This window comes from Delphinapterus leucas, chromosome 6, assembly GCF_059928025.1.
Source record: "Delphinapterus leucas isolate spDelLeu-1000000601 "Yukka" chromosome 6, BTC_Dleu_Yukka2, whole genome shotgun sequence".
NCBI classification, from domain to species: Eukaryota; Metazoa; Chordata; class Mammalia; order Artiodactyla; family Monodontidae; genus Delphinapterus; species Delphinapterus leucas.
Window position 1 is genome coordinate 118,793,570 of NC_143134.1, and position 25,063 is coordinate 118,818,632.

The window sequence follows — 25,063 nt, forward strand, 5'->3', positions numbered from 1 at the left end:
CTGTTACTTAAGGAAGTTGTTTTTTGGCAGCACTGCTACCTCTAAAAAATTCTCTAGGCGGGAAGTAGGCCTATAAAAAGGTTAGAGTTACAGCAACCGTAAATTTCTTGTGCCTCTACCTTAGCCAGCTGGACACCTATTTTATGAATTGCTGGGCTGCCTAAATGTACACTTTACCCAATTCCATTCCAATTTCAGTAAGAACCCGAAACTCAAGTAGTTTTACTATTAACACCATTTGGTATTAGATTTTAAACATCTCCTCCATCTTTGAGGCACTGCTTTGTCCTTTACCAAAAGTATGGTATTTGGTTAACTGCCTTGACCCAACACAGACGTACATTAACTAGTAGTATACTTGCCTTCTACAAGCTGGAGGTTCTTGTCTGCCATGTAGACACTATGACACAAATATTTATTATTTTTTCTACAGTTGGACTTTAATTTGTAAAAAATTCCCAGAGTGGGAATGTATGTATCTTTTCTCATACGATTTTTGACAACCTAAAGTAGCCAAAAGAAAAACAATCCAAAGGAAAGAACTGTCATCTATTTAAATCCTACACCTGTCTCAATGCTGCTTAGATTCCTAAAGGTTAATTTGGAATTTTTGTAACCAGAATGGTCCTTTTAGCAAAAAGAGTGTTCATCTGAGGATCACAGTTCTAAGACTGACCAAGAATGGCTGCAGGGGCAAGCCAAGGAAGTTTGCAAAGGCTATCGATTAATCTTGAGATTCATGTTATATTTCATCTTAATGTCAGTCAGTGCTTGATCTGAATGTTTTAAAAAATGACTTGAATTAGAGGAAACTTAGAATTATATAAATACTTAGAATATAAGCCCAGAAATCATGATTCCAAGGCTACATTTTTCTAAGCAAAGCAAATCTGAGAGATCTGAACTCCTTACCTGAAAGATATTGGGAATGTGAGTATGGTAATATTCATGCTGCTCGTGGTTGAATTTCTGAAGAATTGATGAGTAATCTGCTTTGCTGTCCTCTGCCATTTGGTGACGCATTTGAGCTTGTTGTCGTGCCTTAGGGCAAAAAATGAGAATACCCCCATGTTTACACATAATAAGTAAAAGCCTAGGATTGCAAACTGGAGGAACTGGGGGATCAAATTTACCTCCCATTTGTTGTATTTAGCAGGTGCTGTTTTAAAAAAAAAATGTTTAAACAATCCAATCCAAAAACGGGCAGAAGACCTGAAAAGACATTACTCCAAAGAAGACACATAGATGGCCAACAGGCACATGAAAAGATGCTCGACATCACTAATTATTACAGAAATGCAAGTCAAAACAACAGTGAAATATCACCTCGCATCTGTCAAAATGGCTATCAGGAAAAAGTCTACAAATAACAAATGTTGGTTAGGATGTAGAGAAAAGTGAACCCTTGTACACTATTGGTGCAGCCCCTATGGAAAACAATATAGAGGTTCCTCAAAAAACTAAAAATAAAACTACCATATGATCCAGCAATTCCACTCTTGGGTATATATCCAGAAAAAAAATGGAAACATTAATTCGAAAAGATACATGCACCCCAATGTTCATAGCAGCACTATTTACAATAGCCAAGACATGGAAGCAACCCAGGTGTCTATCAACAGATGACTGGATTAGGAAGATGTGACATACACACACACACGCACACACACACACACACACACATACACACACAATGGAATATTACTAAGATATAAAAAAGAATGAAATACTGACATTTGTGGCAACATGGATGACCCTAGAAAATATTATGCTTAGTGAAATAAGTCAGACGGAGAAAGACAAATACTGTATGAGATCACTTACACGTGGAATCTAAAAAAAATAGTACAAATGAATATCAGACTCACAGCTGGAAAACAAACTTGTGGTTACCAAAGGGGAAAGGGACAAATTAGGGGTATGGGATTAACGATACAAGCTACTATATTTATAATAGATAAGCAACAAGGATATACTGTATAGCACAGGGAATTATGGCCATTATCTTGTAATAACCTATAGTGGAGTATAGTCTGCAAAAATACTGAATCACTATGCTGTACACCTGAAACTAACATAATATTATAAATCAACTGCAATTCAATTTAAAAAAAAAAGAAAAAGGAGAAAGAAATTATTTAGAATTTGAATTTACTTTAGGCAAGGATGTGCACCCTAATTTTTCACAAACATCAACATTCTCTATTGTCTTAACTTGGCATTACTTTCTAGTTTGACACATATGCCAACATTCTTTATTGTCTGCACTTGGCCCAATTCGCACATTTATGTTACCTAGATTTAGGTTCCCTTATGGGAACCGCTGATCATATTTTTTATATCCTGAGGAGGGGACAGGCGATCTATAAATTTTTTAATCCAATTCTCAACAGAGTTCATGAATTAAAAAGGCATATCGGGGGCTTCCCTGGTGGTGCAGTGGTTGAGAATTCACCTGCCAATGCAGGGGACACGAGTGTGATCCCTGGTCCAGGAAGATCCCACATATCGCGGAGCAACTAAGCCCACGAGCCACAACTACTGAAGCCCGCGCGCCTAGAGCCCGTGCTCTGCAACAAGAGAAGCCCGCCGCAATGAGAAGCCCGCGCACCGCAACGAAGAGTAGCCCCCGCTCACCGCAACTAGAGAAAGCCTGTGCACAGCAGTGAAGACCCAAAGCAGCTAAAAATAAATAAATAAATATTTTTAAAAAAGGTACATGAACCACTGATCTAAAGGGACCTTTCTAAAACTCTCCACTATGTTTATTTTCAGAATATACTTTAAAGAAGCAGTAAGTACGGTGCTCTCTTTGTGCTTTTTATGTGTGTGTGTGCACGCGTGCATGCTATTTTGTGTTTTACTGAATTGCTTTTCTCCTAAATAATAATAGAATTCATACATTTGTCTCTCTCTTCTCATTCATTTTTTGGCTAATTACACACAGGCAAGAAAGGGGCTCTTAGTGACAAGTTGCAGAATCGATTTGAAAGTTCAAACAAGAATGTCTGTAACATCGAAAGTCCTCCACAAATAGCAGATTGTTATGCTGGTAACAGCTCCTCAGATTCCTCCAGCACCTTGGAGGCGCCTTGATAAATACAATCTCATGAATCTCTAAGACAATCTGAGGTCCGTGCAGGGCAACAACTACCCCCTGCCAGATGAAGAGATGGCTTGGCCTGTATACTGGGCAAACTTACCACACTGAACCAAGAACACAACAGGAAAAGGGCCTTGTTCCAACATACCCAAGGCAACTTTTGTTTGTTGTTTTGTCTTGTTTTACTGAACCTAACTGCTTAAAAAAAGAAAAAGAAAAAACAAAGAACCGTTCAAATGCCAACACGAAGAAGAAAGGCTGGAGTCGTTTGTCCCACTCTGTCTGATCACTGGTACCAGATCGGTTTCTTCGCACCTCCATGTCCTTCGTTGGTTTCCTGCCTCTGTGACTTGAAGGCTTAACCTGATTTCACTTCCTTGATATGCTTCGCTCATCTGTGTATCCGTGAAAGCCCGAGGTGGTCATTCAGAGCTGCTTCCTTTATTTTCTTCTCTGTTCATACGTAAACACTTCCCAAATGCAGGGAACAATATTAATATTTCCAAACTGATTTCCTTATTACCTGAGGCTTCTTAGTTTCTTAAGACCTTTAGGTACCTCAAAACCAATTTACCAACTTCTCACCTCCCCTCAGTTAGTTCAGCTGCCGCATTCTTCCTCTTTGTCAGCGGACTGTTAACTCCCTTCCTGACCATGCACTCTGGCTTCCGCTTTACTATGTTCACTAGCAAATACATAAGCTAGTCCCCAGCTACCCCGCAAAATCCGTGCCTTTCCAACACACAGTAACCCTCCTCCACTTGAATAGTAGCCTCCCCACCTACGTGCACTCCATCTGTTCCCCTGATGCAACCAACTCAAAAATCCTTTTAACTCTTTCAATTACCTAGAATTTTATCATTTCTCATTCTATTATGACGATGGGGAAAAAAAAAAAAACATACAAGGAAATTCCCAGGTAACCTCCCACTTCTAAAAAATTCTCTCTTTCATTTACAAAATTTCCTCAGAAAACAAGTCTCAGAGAAATCCCAGGGGAGGGAGGTTCCGTCATCTCTTTTCTAAGGAGAGTAGCAAGATGGACAGTCTCCTTATTTATTTTGCAGAAATGATTCTAATTTGGTGAAAACTTAAAATAGCTTAGTTCTGAAACAGAGATCAGAATGTCATCATTAAATATGCACTTATGTGTGTATACACACACACACACACACCCCACATAAGCAGATTAATGTTTCCTGACAATCAAGCCATCATAATGACCATGGAATATTTTACTCATGAGAACTGCAGGTGAGCCTGCCAGAGGTACCCCAGCACCATCTGACTGGAAGTGGTCGTCATCCTCTAACCTCTGAACTCCCCAGAATCTCTAATCATGTTTTTGCTTTGGCTATATAACTGCTTTTATTAATATAAATTCATAATAGTTTAATATTAATTAAACTATTAATATTAATTCATAATAATTAATTCATAATAGTTTCACAGTGCCCTGCACAATGCATTCCTGAAATGTAACTAGGTGACCAGTAAACTATGGAAGAAACTGAGATAAGGAAGAACATGGATAAAATCCAGCCTGGAAAGTGAGCTGAGTAGAAGAAAACAAACAGACTCCAGAGGGAATGGGTCTACCTTTTGTAAAGGAAGCATGATCTCTCTGGGAGTTTTCTTGAAAGGAAAAGTTTGGACCTGAGGTTGCAAAAGCCGCTGTACCTCTGCAGATTCTCTCTGACTCACTAAAAGGATAAAGCAACATTTAAAAGCAGCAAAATATTGTCGCACATCAGATTCTGCAAGGCCACCGCAGGAAGACGGGACCATCTTACTCTCAATCCCAGCATCCAGCTGCTTTGAATTAATACCCACTGTTGAATCCAGGCCCAGGAATGTGCCATTGTTCTGACCAAGATTTACTATGGAAATCTATTTTTGTTTCGTAAGCTGCTGTGTTTATTTTGCGATGGAACTTCAAGACTCTCTCTCTAAAACTAGTGCTGAGTCAGTTACTCATTACTACAAATATGTTTTTAAAAATATCTTTAAAAGTATTTTCAAAAACTTATTTGGAGTAACCGCTAAGTAACTAGATATTTTCGAGAGTGTATCTCCTAATGACTAAGGCTACATGAAGATTAGAAGCATCACTTCTCCTCCCTTTTTAAGTCCATCTGAAAATAGCAACTATTATCTTAAAGAGGTATAGTATTTCTATTCTCAGCCAGACCATTAGCTATTTCTTTTCATTCATGTTCTCATTCTAAAAGATACAGCATCTTATAGCAATATTACTGTAGGGCAGAGAGAAGGTCAGAGGATTTTTTTTTTTTTTAATGACTCAGAGTTACAGAATTTAGAGATAACATTCTAAAAAAGTCCAGAATGACCACAACTGCCTGAGGCTGTAATTCACAGACATCTTTAAATAAGAACTACACCAGTTTCACTGTCAATCAGAAAGACTGAATTTAAATTTTAGAATTTCTTTGACAAATCCTTGGGAATCTCCCCAAAGAAATCCAAATAGGCCTAAGTATGTATTGCTTAAGCGCTACTTCACTGCTTAGTAATTCTTAACACCTCTAACTCAACATCCTATGGAAATAAAGTTGTGCTGCCTAAAACGTCAGAGTTACAGTTTCTAAATAAAGAAAACAAGATTTTAGAAACTGAGCTGCAGCCCAATGCTTCTAAATCCTCACAGGTTTAAAGACAAAAATACTAAAATCCATTTAGTTAGTTAAATTTAGATGATTAGCATGGCCAAAATGTGTATTTCCTGTTCAATTCGCTATTACTTTTTCCTTAATATTTCCAATATTAAGAAGAAAACACCGCTGGCTGAGTCCCAATTGTCATAAACAGAGAAAATGAGCTATACTAAGGAATGTGTTTACTTTCACACAGGGAATGGGGTTATACTTACTAGGTTATACCCTCACATCTTTTATCAGGGCTGCTTATAGCTTTTGACTTTTTAACAAAATGAGCAAATATGGACTGGTTCTATTTATATATTTATTGTTAAATACATAATGAGATGTATTTTTTTTTTTTTTTTTTTTTTTGCGGTACGCGGGCCTCTCGCTGTTGTGGCCTCTCCCGTTGCAGAGCACAGGCTCCGGACGCGCAGGCTCAGCGGCCATGGCTCACGGGCCCAGCCGCTCCGCGGCATGTGGGATCTTCCCGGACCGGGGCACGAACCCACGTCCCCTGCATCGGCAGGCGGACTCTCAACCACTGCGCCACCTGGGAAGCCCGAGATGTATTAATTTTTGAACATGACCTCAGGCTTCTCAGGACTGTGTACACTGCTGTTCCTTAAATGATGAACTATTTATTGCAGCAGCATTCCTAGCGCTTGGAAAGTCAAATTTTTCCTTGATTAGAAGTATGTGAATATAACAACTTAGAAAGGCCCCGCTTGATTACCAAAAATTGGGGGAGCACAATGAAAAATGTTTCATCACTGGTAGTTCCAACAGCAGTAAATGTTCTCTGGAGCAGCTGGACTTTCAATATTTTATTTCATCATTATTATAAGAAGAGATCAATTGTATTTTAGGCCAGAGGGGAAAGGAGGGCTAAATTGAGATCTTATTCTGAATTTACTATTCTGAACCACAGCTAGGCTGTCCATATTTATTATCCAATAGCCCGTGACCTGCAACAGCTCCACTTAGGGGGCAGATGGCCTGACCACCAGCCCCGAAACCCAGCCAAAAGGGCACAGAGCCTGGGCTGGAGACACAGCAAGAATCCAGCAGGGCCCCTGGCTCTCGATTCACCCCTCTGCAACTACCTGAGCTGCAGACTTAATATGGTGCATAAAATCAAACTTACGAATTTAATAACCTGGGTTATCTGGCCTCTCTCCATCTTAGTTCTTTTTTCACCCAATTACAAAAATATGCTTGCTGTAAATAATTCAAATTTACAGAATTGTAAGGTTAAAAAGTAAAAGTCCCTGCACATCCCACCCTCTGGTAAACACTGGTAATAGTGACAACCTAGTGTCTTTCCCTGGTGGAGTGGGATCTGAGATAACACTGAGAGGAGGTAGAGCAGCCTTGGGAAATTCACCAGAAAGTTCCAAGAACACAGCTGCAAGGACATCATTAAATGACACCACCACATTACAATGATCCCCAATCAACAGCTGGCAAAGATGGTGAGTCTCAGAGTCACCAGTAGCTCCAACGATTGGAGCACCTTTCCTTTTGGACGTGGCCAGTTTAAAGAGAAGAAATGCACACATTTTCACAGCATACAAGAGAGGTAGGGGCCACTGGATATTGTGACCTATTCTCTAGGTGTGTCGTCCCCCCCCCCACCCCCCATGCAGCAGCACACAGCATGTGGGATCTTAGTTCCCTGACCAGGGATCAAACCCACACCCCCTGCAGGAGAAGCATGAAATCTTAACCACTGGACCACCAGGGAAGTCCCTCTAGGTTTGTTGTTTTTTTTTTTAATAAAGGATGTACTTTTTTTTTTTTTTTTAAGTAATTTATTTATTTATTTATGGCTGCGTTGGGTCTTCGTTGCTGCGCGCGGGCTTTCTCCAGTTGCAGTGAGCGGGGGCTACTCTTCGTTGCTGCGCACAGGCTTCTCATTGCGGTGGCTTCTCTTGTTGCGGATCACGGGCTCCAGGTGCGCAGGCTCAGTAGTTGTGGTGCGCGGGTTAAGCTGCTCTGCGGCATGTGGGATCTTCCCGGACCAGGGATTGAACCCGTGTCCCTGCATTGGCAGGCGGATTCTTAACCATTGCGCCACCAAGTCCTCCTCTACGTATTTTTGAGACCAGAAAAACAGCAATCTATTGAGAATCCCTGAATTTCTAACTGGTAAACTGAATTTCTCTATGATTTGTCAATGATTAGGAGTAAAACTGATTTCACCCTAGTCTTTGACCCAGCAATTCTACTTCTGGGAATTTATCCTAATGAAATAATTTTCAGTGTTCACAAAAGATATCCACACAATATTGTTTATAATAGCTAATAATTTGAGACAATGTCCAGTAATGTGATTGGTTAATTATATGTCATACCCTTGATGGGCTATTGTGTAGCCTGGAAGAAAAATAATGTGAAAGAGTATTTAATAAGGGAAAGTGAAAGCTATATATAATTTAATTTTTTTCAAGTTTCTAAAACAATATTTACAGTATAATCTCATTATTATAAAAATAAAACATTAATAATGATCACTTCTGAAAAGAGTGATGAAGTTAGTTTATTTTGCCAAAAAGCTTAGTGAAAGAGACAAATTCTAATGTAGAATTCCAGAAACAACAGTGAAAGATTGAAGAGTTATGGCTTGCCTTTGAGGTACACACACACACACACACACACACACACACACACACACACACACACACAGCTCTGAAAGATATAGTAGGAGGGATATTAACAAAGGAAGAGATGGAAAAGCTCTCTGTCTGGAGTAATGTTGTTGTATGATAAATGGCATTGTTTCAATTTCCCAGCAAACTGTTGCATCTAGAATACATTTTCAAGTTCAAGACTAAAATGCATCTAAAAATTCCTATTCAGACAGAGCACCGTGAGTTTTTGTTGGAGACTTCCAGGCCGGGACTTGCCAAAACAATGAGTCTGTCTTTGATAAATTATAAGGGCAGCTAAAATACAGAACACAGAAAAACTTCAAAATAAGTTAACCAAAGAAATATGCTTGAAATATTCCAGCAATTTCCTGATTTCTTTTTTTTTTTGAAACAGGCTTACAACTTCTAGCCCCAGCATTGTAGGTTACTTTAGTGCTGAAATAGAAGGAGAGAATATGGAAAGATAGCAAATGAGACCAGCATCTCAATCCCTCAGGGGCCATTCACTTGCTAAACAGTTTTAAGAAAAGGCCTTCTGTTTCCCTACACCCTAGTTGCCTTATTTAAAAAGTAGAATTAGAAGGTGAGTGACAATTTCTGCTGAAACAGAAGCCACTGCTGATATGGCTGCTCTTAATGCTGGCATACCTCCAAGTTAAGCTGGTGAAAACGAACTTGGTATGAGCTCAGAGATCTTGGTAAAATATAAATCATGGTCTCCAAGACTTGCCCCCTCCTCCTCCCTGGCTTCTAACACATTATTCTTGGCGAGGGTCTTGAGTTTTTAGTTATAGTAGGTTGAGATTGATGATCTCTTTCTCTTCCCTTTCTCCCCTTAATAAGTAACGTCACCCCAAAATATGACATGCACAAGGTTAATACCACAAGGTTCCATATATGCACAGTTGAAGAGAACAGCCTGGATTCTGGAAAGTTGATGCCTATATGATCACCATTCTCTACGGCTGTGGCATTATTGTGAAGAGCAAAAATACTGAAAGCACTCTGGAATGCAGTTCTACAAAACATATATATTCCTTAGAAGAGTAAAAAAAATTAATCATGTTATATACCCCAGAGAAAGAAATGAAATACCACGAAATCTGAGGTATATATATGTACACACACACACACACACACACTGGAATATGACTCAGCCATTAAAAATAATGAAATAATGCTGTTTGCAGCAACATGGATGGACCTAGATATTATCACATTAAATGAAGTAAGTCAGAGAAAGACAAATACCATATGATATCACTTATATGTGGAATCTAAAAAAAAAGGAGACGTGAACTTATCTACAAAACAGAAATAGACTCACAAAACAAACTTATGGTTACAAAAGGGGGAAAGGGGAGGGGGATAAATTAGGAATTTGGGGTTAACAGATACACACTACTATATATAAAATAAACAACAAGTACCTACTAGATAGCGCAGGGAACTATATTCAATATCTTGTAATAACCTATAATGGAAAAGAATCTGAAAAAGTATATATATATATATATATATATATTTATGGCTGAATCACTTTGCTGTACACATGAAACATTATTAAAAAAACTACACTTCAGTTTTAAAAAAAAGAGAGAAATCTGAGGTTTTTGGTGAGAAGCTGTTCATCCTTAGTACCAAGTCACAATAGATGTTTAATCAGGAATGTTTAATACTAAAAACCTTACAGATGTTATTTTCAGTAATATATTCTTAATAGGTCAAGATAAAAGATTACAGGCCCTTCCTGAATTTTGACCACAGTACTACTTTTCTCTGCATTCTTTAAGCTGGGCAACACCTAGCAAAACTTCTAGTGGTCAAAGAAGACAGCAAAGAAGTTTGATTAGGTATCAGGCTATGGGATGAAGTGGGGTAAGAGTGTCCTCTGAGAAACAAAACCTTAAGCCTGTGTATAACATAAAGGTGTTGCAAGAATCTCCACCACAAGAAATTAACATAAAAATCGGCCCCAGGTTGTCTGGCCAAAATAAATACAAAACCCTAATGGTAGTGGGGATACACCCACAATCCTGCTTTTAAGGGATTCCCAGAGGAAAAACCCATCCCTGTTGAAGGTATGCTCATACAAAAAATAACAATATTAACAATCATAAATGCACAAGGAAATAAAATACTGTGAGAGCTGACACAGTAGAGAGAAAAACTATCACCATAAAAACTTGAGCTAGGGACTTCCCTCGTGGTACAGTGGTTAAGAATCTGCCTGCCAATGCAGGCGACATGGGTTCAAGCCCTGGTCTGGGAAGATCCCACATGCTGCAGAGCAACTAAGCCTGTGCACCACAACTACTGAAGCCCGCGTGCCTAGAGCCCGCGAGCCACAACTAATGAAGCCCACGTGCCTAGAGCCCATGCTCCGCAACAAGAGAAACCACTGCAATGAGAAGCACGCGCACCGCACTGAGGAGTAGCCCCCCTCGCCACAACTAAAGAAAGCCCGTGTGCAACAAAGAAGACCCAACGCAGCCATAAACAAACAAATTAATTAATTAATTTTTTAAAAACCTGAGCTAAAAGAAAAATTTAAAGAACATATAAAACAAGAACATTTAAAAGGGTTAAAGAAATAAAAGAAGCAACAGAAATCACAAGAAAATGAAAGACATTGTAAAGATGAAGTATATCTGAGAAAGAAGCAAATGGAACTTCCAGAAATAAAAAATGCACTCATTGAAATTTAAAAACTTAATAAATCAGTTAAATAATAGAATAATTGAAGAGGACTCATGAAGTAGCTGAGAAAGTTACACAAAGTGTAATATATAGAGATAAAGAAATGAAATGAAGGAAAAAGAAGTTAAGAAGCATGGGGAATAGAATGAGAAGTTTCATACATATCTGAGCCCCAGAACCAACAATTCAAGAGAATGAAAGAAAGGCATATTTGAAGAGTTAACACCTGAGAGTTTTCCTACATTTATGAAAGGAACAAATCCCCAGTGAACCCCAAGCAGAGTAAATAAGAAACAAAAAGTCTGTACTTGGAAATATCACAGTGATGCCACGGAACACCAAAGGCAATGATAAGGTCTTAAGAGCTAGGGAGGACAGTCAAATACCCACAAAAGGAACACAGTTAAGTTATTAGCCAACTTCCCAAAGGAACAATCAATGATAAAAGACAATGGAATGAGGTTTTCAAAATGTTTAGAGAAAATCATTGTCAGCTTAGAATTCTATACCTAACTAAACCATCACATTCGAGTGAGGACAAAATAAAAACATTTCAGACAAATAAAGAACTTACTACTCACAAACCCTTATGGAAGAAAATAAAAACAACCTATCATTCAGAAAGGAGGGAATTTAACCCAGAAAGGAGGAATATGCAAGAAGTAACAACACTTGGCCTGCCTTAGTACATGTCTCTGGCTGTGTGGATAGATGGTGAAGACATGGCTGCCCCCTTGAGATGGTCCCTGGGCCCACCTCTCCTTATTGGGCCCCTAGTATATATTGAGGCTTCATGTCAATTGCTATTTATCACCTTATCCCAACCCATTATCACCAGCCTAGTTCTGCAGGCAAGAGCAGTGGCTAACAATTAAGAGCTCGTTTAATATAAACCAGGAGTGAAATCATACGGTACACTGGCAAGGACACTGAATTCACAAAGAATTCATAGAAATGTGCTTCAGTCTTAGCTCTCCCACATCCAGCATGGCCATTTTAGGTTAATGGTAATTTTTAAAATTTTTTTAAATTTTATTTTTATGGCTGTGTCAAGTCTTATTTGTGGCACGTGGGATTTTCTTTCAGGTGTGCAAGCTCTTCGTTGTGGCATGCAGGCTTCTCTCTAGTTGTGAAGTGCAGGCTTTTCTCTAGTTGTGGTGTGCGGGTTTTCTCTTCTCTAGTTGTGGCACACAGGCTCCAGAGAGCGTGGGCTCCGCAGTTTGGGGCACGCAGGCTCTCTAGTTGCGGTGCGCGAGCTCAGTAGTTGCGGTGCGCGAGCTCAGTAGTTGCGGTGCACGGGCTTAGTTGCCCCGCGGCATGTGGGACCTTAGTTCCCGGACCAGGGGTGGAACCCGCATCCCCTGCAGTGGAAAGTGGAATCTTTACCACTGAACCACCAGGGAAGTCCCAGGTTAATGGAAATTTAACACTGTATAGCCTTACCTTTTTTTATCTATAAAGGGATAAAAGAATTATGGCAAGGACTGAAACCCTCTTCGAAAAAAATAAAACACGTTCCCAGTGTAAGTTTTTTGAGAAGTAGGTTCAATACCATTTCATGCGGATCACATTCATTCTCCCATTTCACTCTTAATATCCTTCACAATCCGTTCTCATGTCACCTCTCTGGGAGATCCTACTCAACTCCCCGTTCTGTCAACATCAGCAGCATGCTTCCCGCAATGCCTGGGACGAAGTTCTCTCCATCTCAGATGCTCCCTCTCTGCTCTATCCATTCAATTTCTACCCATCCATCATACTCAAGTCCTGATTCTTCCTTCAGCCCTATCCCAACAACCTGTAATCCACATGGAGCTTTTTCAGCTGCAGAATCTATGAGCAACTCTTAAGCTCCTAGTATTTGCTGGTCATAAGACCAGGTGATTTCACATATGATGTACCTCATTAATCATTTTTAAACTACTGCTGCTCTGAATATCTTCACCCCGCAGCTTAGCATGTTATACACATTATCTGATTCTGCAATTGACTCGAGTTTTCCTTGTCTCTCTGTCTCTTTGTTATCTGCTAACCAAGGCCCTCGAGAAAGGTATTCATTATAATCTTACTGATGCTCTGAACTATTTGCTCAATAAATACTCTAATAGAATGTCTAGGATGTTTAAAATATACTTAATCGGGGACTTCCCTGGCGGTCCAGTGGTTAAGACTCTGGGCTTCCACTGCAGGGGGCACGCGATTCTAGCCCCCGCACCTAGAGCCCGTGCTCCGCAACAAGAGAAGCCACCGCAATGAGAAGCCCGTGCACTGCAACAAAGAGTAGCCCCTGCTCGCTGCAACTAGAGAAAGTCCACGCGTAGCAACGAAGACCCACTGCAGCCAAAAACTAAAACGAATTAATTAAAAAAATATATTAAGAACCAGCTCCTGGCCAAGATAGACCATTTACTATAAGTAAAAATTAAAATATTTTATTAAATGAGTTGCCGTACAAAAGCCTTTAGAACAATGAGGGGCACAAAGGAAATGCCAAGTATTGAAGCCACACACACACACAAACACAAACACACACACTCAAATAAGTAAATATCATTTATTTATTTTATTTTATATTCAAGTTCATATATTCATATAATATGAATATTTGTATTCATGTTTTATTCAGTTCACTTTTATTTTCAGATCTAGGGTATGGGAATGACCTATCATCTTATTTCATTCTGTTGCTATCTTGAACATTCACTTAGAGGCTTGTTGTAGGAGTACTAAAGCAAAGCTAAGATAGATTCTCGCGTTAGCATTTTCATGTAAGTAACATAATGCGTACTGGAAATAGTTCACTGAAGAGGCTTTTAAAAGTATTTGGTCTTTATATACATTCACTTTGGGGAGCACCCCACCCCCCAACATTTCTGATGCTCTGAGATTTTGACATTCCTGTTACTTTTTTTTGCGGTACGCGGGCCTCTCACCGTTGCGGCCTCTCCCGTTGCGGAGCACAGGCTCTGGACGCGCAGGCTCAGCGGCCATGGCTCAGGGGCCTAGCCGCTCCACGGCATGTGGGACCCTCCCGGACCGGGGCACGAACCCGTGTCCCCTGCATCGGCAGACAGACTCTCAACCACTGCCCCACCAGGGAAGCCCCCTTGTTACTTTTTAAATGTTTGTTTACCCAAACCCCATTTGCTGTGTAAAAACCACTTATTTCCAAAGCAAAGAAGCAAAAATTAAGGCCAACAACATAGAGGCTGTAGTAATTGCTAGCAAATGAACTAAAACTGGGAGCTGAATGCAACGTTAAGAATACGTGTATGTGAAACATCTAACCAGAGTAAATAATTTTTTTTTTTTTGGGTGCTATGTGGGCCTCTCCCTGCTGTGGCCTCTCCCGTTGCGGAGCACAGGCTCCAGACGCGCAGGCTCAGTGGCCATGGCTCATGGGCCCAGCCGCTCCGCGGCATGTGGGACCCTCCCGGACCGGGGCACGAACCCGTGTCCCCTGCATCAGCAGGCGGACTCTCAACGACTGCGCCACCAGAGAAGCCCCAGAGTAAATAATTTTATGTTTCAACATTCCTATCACAAATTCATTGTTTAAATATCGAGTGGCACAGCCTTAAAAAAAAACAAACGCATCCTACTAATATTCAAAGTTGTGTCCTGTTTCCAAATATAAATACATTTATTCCACATTTGATAATTGGGAAAAATTTCCATTAAATTCCATTTCCCATATGAAGCATCAAAAAAGAAGAAAACATATCCGTATTACTCAGGACAAACATTAAGCATCAAAACAACTGAAACCATTCACGATGTTCATTTAATACAGGCACGCTGAGGAGCAAAATAAACAAAACATAAAGTCTACAGATATGACTGCTTACAGGACAGATATAAACAAGAGGATAACAAAGATGACTTTTCTAGAATCTTTGACTTGAACACCGATCCACTTTTAAAGAGTAGTCGCAGCAACGATATCCATTATTCTATACATTTTTCTCTTGTTGCAAACAAAAGCAATTTTAAACTAAAAGATCAAGCTGCCGTTGAGAAATTTACTTCCTGCATTCGTACAAACCACTTCCTCTTTTGAAAAAAAAAATTGTTTTCTAAATTGTTACAGCGAACAATTCCTTCAGATAACCAGTCAGACATTTGATATGAATCAAATTTGGGGAAAGCCCCAAAGATATTAACATGTTTAATAAAGATGTCAACCTCGTGGTTACAGCAAGGGCAGAGAAAAAAACTTAATAGTACAAATCCTTATACGTACAATAACTAAAGTAGTCATCTTGCTAGAGAATGTTTCCCCAAATGGTAAAAAAATTTAACACTCTGCTACTCAGCTGGCTTCAGTTAGAACAGAACCAAGTTTGTCCTGCCTGTGCTTCACAGAGCAGGCATCCCTGATTCCAACTGAGGACAACCTCCTAAACTAGTAAATTTCATTTGTTTTATCAAGATAATTATCAAACTGATAATCGCTCAAAGTAAATTCCTTCATTCTTGCTTAACACTGACATAGATTCTTTACTAAAATTGTATTTTTCTCTTTAAAAGATTCTATTATGTAATATATGACACATAAAAAGAGTGCATGCATATTTTATTGTCATTAGAAACGTGAAGTTTCATCACATACTTCTTAAAATTCTACCTTAATTCATAAATGACTCAGAATGTCCTATTCTACTTCACGATAGGGGCATCTATGTAGAATTTAAAAGCTAATAATGCTCAAAGCCAAATATGTTTGGAAGCCGTAATATCACACAAAAATGGAATGCAAACTCCCTAAGAAATGGATACACAGTTCTAAGGGCTCATGGTCAGCATTTTAAATTAATTTAACTTTTAAAACATTTCCTTAAATCGGGTTGTACAGTAAAACTCATGATTAGGCCAAATAGGGCAACTTCTCACAGTGTACAGAGAATTCTTCTGGTTAGTCAACACTCAGAACGGCACTGAATTTGAATTAAGAATCCAAGTTAACCGTTTGATGGCAAACAACTGCCCAGAAAATGAAGACGTTAGCAGTCAAAGAATCACACAAGTTAAATGAAACTAGACGTGTAAGAAAAGGAGAAATGAATGCCAGAGTTTAAAAACCATAACTTGAGCTCACTAACAATTTCTGCGGCTACTTGTAACCACGAACTGCAGTTTCTGTTAAACAATACCCTATTTTGCATTTAGAAATTATGTAAGAGCCGACAGTCACAAGGCAAGGGCGAATTAGAGAAAGGGAATTATTCATTGCCTGACATGGATGAACTCAGTTTAATGCATGCATTTAGAAAACACTGTTCTCTCTGTTCGGAAATATTAGTTCACATTCCATTCATTTTGATAACCTTTTCCTTTTTCATCCCAGCACCGCACTAGCCAGCTGCAGCATTATCAGAAAAAAGCAGAGATTAGGCGCTGCCTCTCACCCATTTGTCTAGCATGTTATTATTCCAAAGCACAGCGACAGATCAAACCCCACTTTAAAGTGTTTGTCACCAAAATGGCATTCAAGAAGTATGTAGGGAGCACGTGGGAAAATTCACCATACAGTCACTAAGTATTAGGAAGAAAATGAAAGGCAAATTCCTTAAAGTCAAGGATTGTGTGATTCCACGACGGTATCTATGCCACCACCACACTTCACCGGCACACAGGCAACAAATAATGGGTGAGGGAATGAATGGATGGGAACACTTCACAACTCAGGAATTCTGTCAACAAGTTAGATGCTTTTGAAAAATGACAATAAGGCCATGAAATCATGATTCCATTAGAATTCCCTTAAATTAAAAAATATATATCTACGGTAACTCATTTGGGGGCCCATGTTTAAATAGAAAAAGACAAATTTGGAATTCAGTTGGATGAAAAGCTATACCAAGCAGAAGCAAACTGCAAGAAAAAAATTACTAGAAACATTTTAATAAAATAAATTAATGGCTACTTAGCATTCTGATTCTCCACAAGTAATCTCCAAACTCTATAAAGCTTGAAATACTGACTCCATTAAAAAGTAGTCTCTGGCTCACCTCTTTACACACTATACTCTACCCCCAGCCCCCCAAATCGAGAATACGTCAAGAGTTCAAATGGTCCTTTGGCACCATGTCCAATCTGATGGCACTGGTCTTCTGAGAGATGGGGCCACAGAGAGCTGGGTTCTCTGTATTTCTAAGCCTGATCCTTAAAAATGTGTAACTTGGAAATGATAATATCCTGGTTGTCTAGGCTTTTTCCATCACACAACAATATTTTAATAGCAATGATGAAAATTTTTAAATAAAAGATGACCCACATATCGATTAAAGGCATAGAGAAGGCTTTATTGGGGGTAAGTAAAGATAACTGTATTAGTATATACATACATACAAATGTATATATGTACACACTCTCTCACACACACACACACACACACACATATATACATACACACTCATATACGAAGTGTATAAAGAGCACCTGTATGCCAGAAAGAAGAAAATCTACTTTTAAAATGAGCTAAAGGACTTTCCTGGAGGTCCAGCAGTTAAGACTCCACATTCCCAATGCAAGGGGCCCGGGTTCGATACCTGGGCAGGGAACTAGATCCCGCATGCCACAACTAAAGATCCCCCATGCCGCAACTAAAAATCACACATACCGCAACTAAGACCTGGCACAGCCAAATAAATAAATTTTAATGTTGACCTTGAATGCAGTTAAATCACTGCACTTTATTTTTTCTTTTTTTTAAATGTTTTATTATTTTATTTTTATTTATTTATTTTTGGCTGCATTGCTGTACACGGACTTTCTTCTAGTTGCCACGAGCGGGAGCTGCTATTCGATGTGGTGCGCGGGCTTCTCATTGCGGCGTCTTCTCGGCTAAAATAAAAGGACTGAGAATACCAACCGTCCATGAGGGCGAGGAGCAGCTGCTGCTGTGTGTCGGTTGGTACAGCCACTTTGTCAAAGCTCTGACAGTGCACTGCGCCAAATTCGCACCTGTGACCCAGGGTTCCACCTCACCTCAGGTACACGCCCATGGTGGAGAGACCATGGCCACCAACTGACATGTATAAAAATGTTCACAGGAGTTTTATTCTTTTTTAGGAGCTTTATTCTTAATTTAGTCTCAATATGGAAACAGTCCAAACATCTACCAACCTGAGAATGGCTAAATTGTGGTACATCCACACAATGGGCACCACACGGCAACACAAACCACCCCCGCATGACAAAAATATGAATCTCACAGACATCATATTGAGTTAGAGAAGTCAAACAGAAGAATGCATATTATATAATTTGTATGAAGTACAGAAATAGGCTAAACGAATATATGTCAGAGGTCAGAATAACAGTTATTATTATTATTACAATAACTTTGGGGTGGGGGGAGGGTTCCAGGGAGCCTGCTGGGGTCCTAGAAATGTCCCTTATCTGGGGTGGTGGCACACGATTTCATATATATGTAAAAACTCATTGAGTTGTCCACGTAACATGTGGCCACGTTATGGTATGTATATTACACCTCAATAAAAACCTATTTTAAAAGGTCTATAAGGACACATACCAATGGCGAGAGTGACCACCTCTGAGGAGGGTCTGGGAGGTGGAGGGCTGGACAGCAGAGAATACTTCCACCTTATCCTCAGTGCTTTAATTTTTTTACAAGAGACTCCTATATTTGAGTAAGACATAATATGGTTTGATTTTTCCATGTTCCCTTGCAGTCCTTCGACTGTTCAATATTACAAGACAGGTAGTAAGGACTATCTTTTCCATCTCCTTAAAAAGGAGGAAAAAAGTCTGGTTTTACCTTCAACTTGAGCGTATGGGTCACGAGCCATGAGATGACCTATTCCAACCTCTATTGGTTCTTTGACATAGCCAGCTTCACTAATTTCAAATCACTACAACTCATTCCAAGTCTTCAAATCCAAAGCTTTCTGACAGTGGCATAAAAACCATTCCATTGAACTTATTTTCTTTCTCCATCGTTCTTCTAAGGCACATGGCATCCTCACAACATCCAAATATGTTCACTGGCCCAGAGGTAAAACTGTCAGTTTTTCTTCTTATGCCTACTTTCAACGTATAAATTTACATTTAGTTAAACTGGGTGCCTCAAGGCTAACAAATACCCTCTTGTAAGCAAATGACTAAACATCTGGCCACACACTGATGCTGAACACAAAGCAAAAACGTGGACTCGAGCAGATTTAGGCAATTTGAACACACAGAGCCAATCCCTCTGTGGAACATTTAACTTCCCAAAAGGAGAAGAAGAAAATCAGGCTCCTACCCAGATCCTACGCAGCTTAGAAGATGCATGCACATATAGTTCCCATGAGCTGTGTCATCAAACACAAGCGTAGTTTAGGAAAGTCCATCCTACTCATGGTGGGAGCAGCTACAATGTCTTTATAAACACAGGCATGGCATTCCAAGTGTCGTGGGGCTGACTGCTGGAAAAAGGAGGGGGAGTGATCTTGAATACAATTGGATAATTTAATCATGGGCAGAAACTGGAGGAAAAGACATTTATATTAGATCTGAAGGCTATTAGAAGTCAAAATGGGAAATTACATTAAGTATCCATAAGAACTGAAACACTGCATCCTTTCAGCTTGTTACTGACAAGAGGCTTCACTGCTGATAATGCAAGAACTGATATAACAATCAAATCACAGTTTGTTTTGGGGAAATTACAGTGCTTCAAGTGATACTCATAAGCAAAATAACTTAAGAATAACTTAAGAATTCCAATGTTTAGACATTGCTCTATGAGCTTCAACATTTGTGATGCTAAAATCCAGTAATTTATCACATCTTTAGGGAGGAGGTAAATAGTACTTCCATAAAAATAACAAAATGACTCTATGTATAAGAAATAATAATACATCCTTGGAAATATTAAAATAGTTGAGGAGAGCAGTTCAATTTGGTAGTACCTTCCAAAAGTCCTAAAGCTGCAACTGGACCCAGCAACTGCACGTTTGTTAAGTTAACTACCTTGGATCTGACCTGAGGGAGGAAAATTAAAAAGTCATCCTGGAAGTTTTTCAATCACAAAGGACTAGAACTCACACAGCGTGTGTGGATCCCCAACCCCAAGTTGGAAATTCAGACTGATGCAGTCCTGGCCTGGTAGTGACCCCAGGTAATGCCAGCTCCCTGGAGAACCCACTTTAAATGTAGGCCAGAGATGAAATTCCAAGAAACGCACATTTATAATCACACACACTCTGTTTTGAATCTCACATGTTTTTCTGCTGTGACATACTTTCTTCTGTGACTGAAATACAAGGCAATGATGTTGGTATAACACAGAAGCCTTGCCAGTCTATATGCAATTTTTCACAGTAAATTAATGTTTGGAAGCAATCACAGGTAAGCCTTAGCAACGTCATGCAGATTTTAAGAAAAAGCCTAAGTACGCCTGAAACTAATATAATATTGTACATCAATTATACTTCAATTTAAAAAAAAAAAGAAAGAAAAAAGGCTAAAAATCTACAGAATTGCAACTAGTGGCTGCTTCAGTGGCTTCAAGAACTGCTACAATACTCATTCTGTTGAACTACCTGGTAAAGCTACGTACGCAAAATCTGGAAAGATATTTCCACCTGTGGCAGAACAACAGATAAGTGCAGGAAGTATTTATCCAGGATCAGATTTTTCATTTTGCTGAACGTGAATGCTTCCAAGGACCTACGTGTCTTAAGGCCCGAATACTCAGAAGGACCTACATCTTAAAGGACAAGGGCTGTGATACTCAATTCAAATGCTAGTTGTTTTACTAGGATTGTTGTTTTGTTGGTTCTCTGGTTACAAAGTTCTGTAAGTACTGAGTGATCTATTTCTAAGCCTATTTTCCCCTAAGTCCTGTTCATTATCTTTAGCACCTTTTTTTTTTTGCAGAACATAAAGTTTTTCGGCAACGCATTTATGGCATTATAGAAGAAAGGACATAAATATAGGAGGAAACAAGTCAGCAGACACAACAAACTGAAGAAACAGGCCCACATAAATTGTAGATACTAAAATTAATCAAATAGAGAATATAAAGTCAGTGTGTTTGGTATGTTTAAAGAAGTAAAATATGGTACAAGGGTGTGACAAAGCAACAAGAAAATAACAAATGACTATAGATTTTAAAGAGAACTATAAAGAACTTCTAGAAATGAAAATGTAACAACTGAAATTAGAAACTCAATGGACATGTTAAACCACAGATCAGACACAGCTTAAGAGAGAATTACTGAAATGAAAGTTATATCTAAAGGAATTACATGGAACACAGCAGAGAAAGAGAGAGACAAACAGATGAAAAATACAAATATAGCTTAATAGGCATGGAGGATAGAGTAGATATTTTAACTAATGCCTTATAATCAGAGTTCCAATGGAAACAATAGAATGAGGAATAGGCAAGCATCAGAAAATCCCAATCTGGAGGCAATAAGCCCAATGAATCAAAAGGAAGATAAAGAAAGTCACCCCTATTTTAAAGACAAAAAGACAAGAAATAGATCTTTATAGTTATTAAAAAGAAGAGACATTATCTTCAAAGGATTAACAATTATACTGGCTTCTCACACACTGTGACTTCTCAACTACAAACGGGAGTCAAAAGATGGCAGCATAAGACCCTCCAGGTGCAATACAATCACCCTAGGGCTGTACACATGGAGAAATCATGTTTCAAGAATGAAAGTGAAAAAAAGTTCCAATCAAACAAAAACTGAGATTTTACTGTAATAAATCTCTGCTAAGGGAACTTCTAAAGGTGTCCTTTGGGAAGAAGGAATAAGACCCCATCTACAAAAAGAAATGGTGAACAAAGAAAATATACTTACAGAACTATAAAAAAATAAATAAATAATGCAGTTGAACCAAAAATATTCACAAATACATTGCAATGTTAAGAGGGAGCTGGTTTTAGTTAAAGTTGTTTGGGTGGACATTAGTAAAGACCCTAATTTACTTTATAGTTAGGCTGAACATATATGTTAAAATGTCTAGGACTTCCCTGGTGGCGCAGTGGTTAAGAATCCGCCTGCCAATGCAGGAGACACGGGTTTGAGCCCTGCTCCAGGAAGATCCCACATGCCACGGAGCAACTAAGCCCGTGCGCCACAACTACTGAGCCTGCGTTCTAGAGCCCATGAGACACAACTACTGAGCCCACTTGCCACAGCAACTGAAGCCCGTGTGCCTAGAGCCCGTGCTCTGCAACAAGAGAAGCTACCACAATGAGAAGCCCGCACACTGCAGCAAAGAGTAGCCCCCACTTGCCACAACTAGAGAAAGCCCACGCACAGCAACAAAGACCCAATGCAGACAAAAAAAAAAAAAAAAAACAACAGTCTAGGTTTACCAAATAAAGCACAGAAATAGAATACATAATGTCCAAAGCAGTAGAGGAGAAAACGGAATGAGGAAAACAAAACACAATTTTCAAAAATCCAAGAAGGCAAGAAACAGTGAGTCAGGGAAAGGGGGAAGGAAACAGAAAAAGTGAAACAAATAGAAATAAAATGAGATGGTATACATCCATCCAAACTCTCCAGGTGAAAGGTAAAGGCCATCAGACTGTATTAAAAAGAAATCCAGCTATATGCCATTTACAAAAGACACATCTAAATATGGGAACAAAGAAACATGTAGACTAAAACTATGGGAAAGACTTGCCAGGCAAATGCTGACCCAAAGAAAAGGCTGGTTTATGTTGGGTAAAATAGACTTCAAGGCATAAAGCATGACTGTGGAAATCAGTGAAAAATTAAATCACATTGAAGACATTACAATTCTAAACTTTATTCTTTAATAAAACAGCTTTACAATGGAAGAGCAAAATGGACAGAAAATGACAAATCTTCCATCGTTATCATCGCAATAGTTAATGTAATGATCACTGGCCACTGCCATAAATGGCTTCGAGTATCTTGTACAGATTATCTCAACCAACACTCGCATCAATCGTTTCCTTCTGTGTTCCCATTTTACAGACAAGGAAAGTGAGGCACAAAGAAGTGACATATCTCTATCAAAATACATTACAACAAGCAGACAAAAAAATCCTTAATGATGGGAAGGTGTGGGTAATCAGCAAGTTTGCTCTAATGAAAAAATGTAGAGCTCTGCAACCAAGAAATGGAAAATACACATTCTTTTCAATTACTTAGAGAACATTTATAAAAACTGACCCTGTACTAGGCTATAAGACAAGTCTCAACAAATGTAAAAGTCTCAAACTCAGACTTTCTATAACCACAATGCAATTAAATTAGAAATCATTAACAAAAAGATAAGTTTAAAAAGTCATACAATTGGAAATTTAAAAATATGCTTCCAAATAAATTACTGGAGAGACTAAATAGTAAAAGAAATATATCAGGAAATGAACCATAATACTACTACTGCATACCAAAATCCATGGGTTGCAAATAAAACAGTAGTTAAATGAGAACTTTGTTCATTAAATGCTTATATTTGAAAAGAAGAAAAGTTGAAATGAGGAAAGCATCTGAAGAAAGAAATTTTTAAAAGGGCAATAAAATAAATCCAAAGATACTGACAGAAGAGGAAGAGGAGGAAGAAGAAGAAAAAGAAAATAAATAAAATAGAAAGTAAAAAGAAATTCCATAAAGATAACTTTTGGTTTTTGTAAAATACTAATAAAAAATGATTTTAAAAAACAAACCCTCGAGACTTCCCTGGCGGTCCAATGGTTAAGACTCTGCGCTTCCACTGAAGGGAGCACGGTTCGATACCTGGTCGGGGAACTAAGATCCCACATGTTGCACGGCGTGGCCAAAAACAAACAAACAAATAAATAAAAGATGAAGACCATTAATGTCCTTTAAAAGAAAACAAACAGACCCTCGGACTTCCCTGGTGGCACAGTGTTTGGGAGTCTGCTTGCTGGTGCAGGGGACACGGGTTCGAGCCCTGGTCGGGGAAGATCCCACATGCCGTGGAGCGACTAGGCCCGTGTGCCACAGCTACTGAGCCTGTGCTCTGGAGCCCGTGAGCCACAGCTGCTGAGCCCATGTGCCGCAACTACTGAAGCCCGTGCGCCTAGAGTCCGTGCTCTGCAACAAAGAGAAGCCACCGCAGTGAGAAGCCCGCGCATCGCAGAGGAGTATCCCTCACTCACCGCAGCTAGAGAAGGACCGCGCGCAGCAGCAAATACCCAACACAGCCGAAAATAAATAAGTAAATAAAATTAAAATATATATACATTATTAAAACAAATCAAAGCAAAACAGACCCTTCCCAGTACTTTGCTGGTGGTTCAGTGGTTAAGAATCGCCTTCCAATTCAGGGGACGTGGGTTCGATTCCTGGTCGGGGAATTAAGATCCCACACGCCGTGGGGCAACTAATCCTGCACGCCACAACTACTGAGCCTGTGCACTTTGGAGCCCACGTGCCACAACTAGAGAGACGCCCACGCCGCATTGAAAGATCCTGCATGCCACAATGATGATCTCAGGTGCCACATTTAAGACCAAATGCAGCCAAGTAGATCAATAAATAAATAAGAATTGATTTTAAAAAAAAGGCCCTCCCCAAAAAGTATAAATAAATAATATTAGGAATAAATAAGGGGGACACACAATATATGCAGCAAAAAATTAAGGTGAGAATATTATGGGCAACTTTTGGCCACTAAATTTGAAAACCTGGGATGAGATGGGTATATTTCTAGAAAAATATAACATGCCAAGATCAACCAAAGAAAAAGACAATAAAGGAATTGGATCAGCAGTTAGAAACTCTCCCACAATAAAGGATTACAAAATATTTAAGGAACAGTTAATTTCATCTCACATATATTATCCAGAGAATAAAGAGCAACACTCCACAACTAAAAAGATGTAAAGCAGGGCTTCCCTGGTGGCGCAGTGGTTGAGAGTCCGCCTGCCGATGCAGGGGACGCGGGTTTGTTCCCCGGTCCGGGAAGATCCCACA

At 39.3% G+C, this 25,063-nt stretch overlaps 1 protein-coding gene across 15 annotated transcripts in view; it reads right to left on the reverse strand.

The window, feature by feature from the left end:
• FNBP1 (formin binding protein 1) overlaps positions 1–25,063 on the reverse strand; it is a 141,176-nt gene that overhangs the window by 33,445 nt on the left and 82,668 nt on the right. For all 15 annotated transcript variants that reach the window (XM_089913858.1, XM_089913867.1, XM_089913862.1 and 12 more), the window contains one exon: positions 913–1,041. In XM_089913858.1, the coding sequence (XP_089769984.1) occupies positions 913–1,041 (129 nt within the window). The remainder of the gene's footprint in view (positions 1–912; positions 1,042–25,063) is intronic.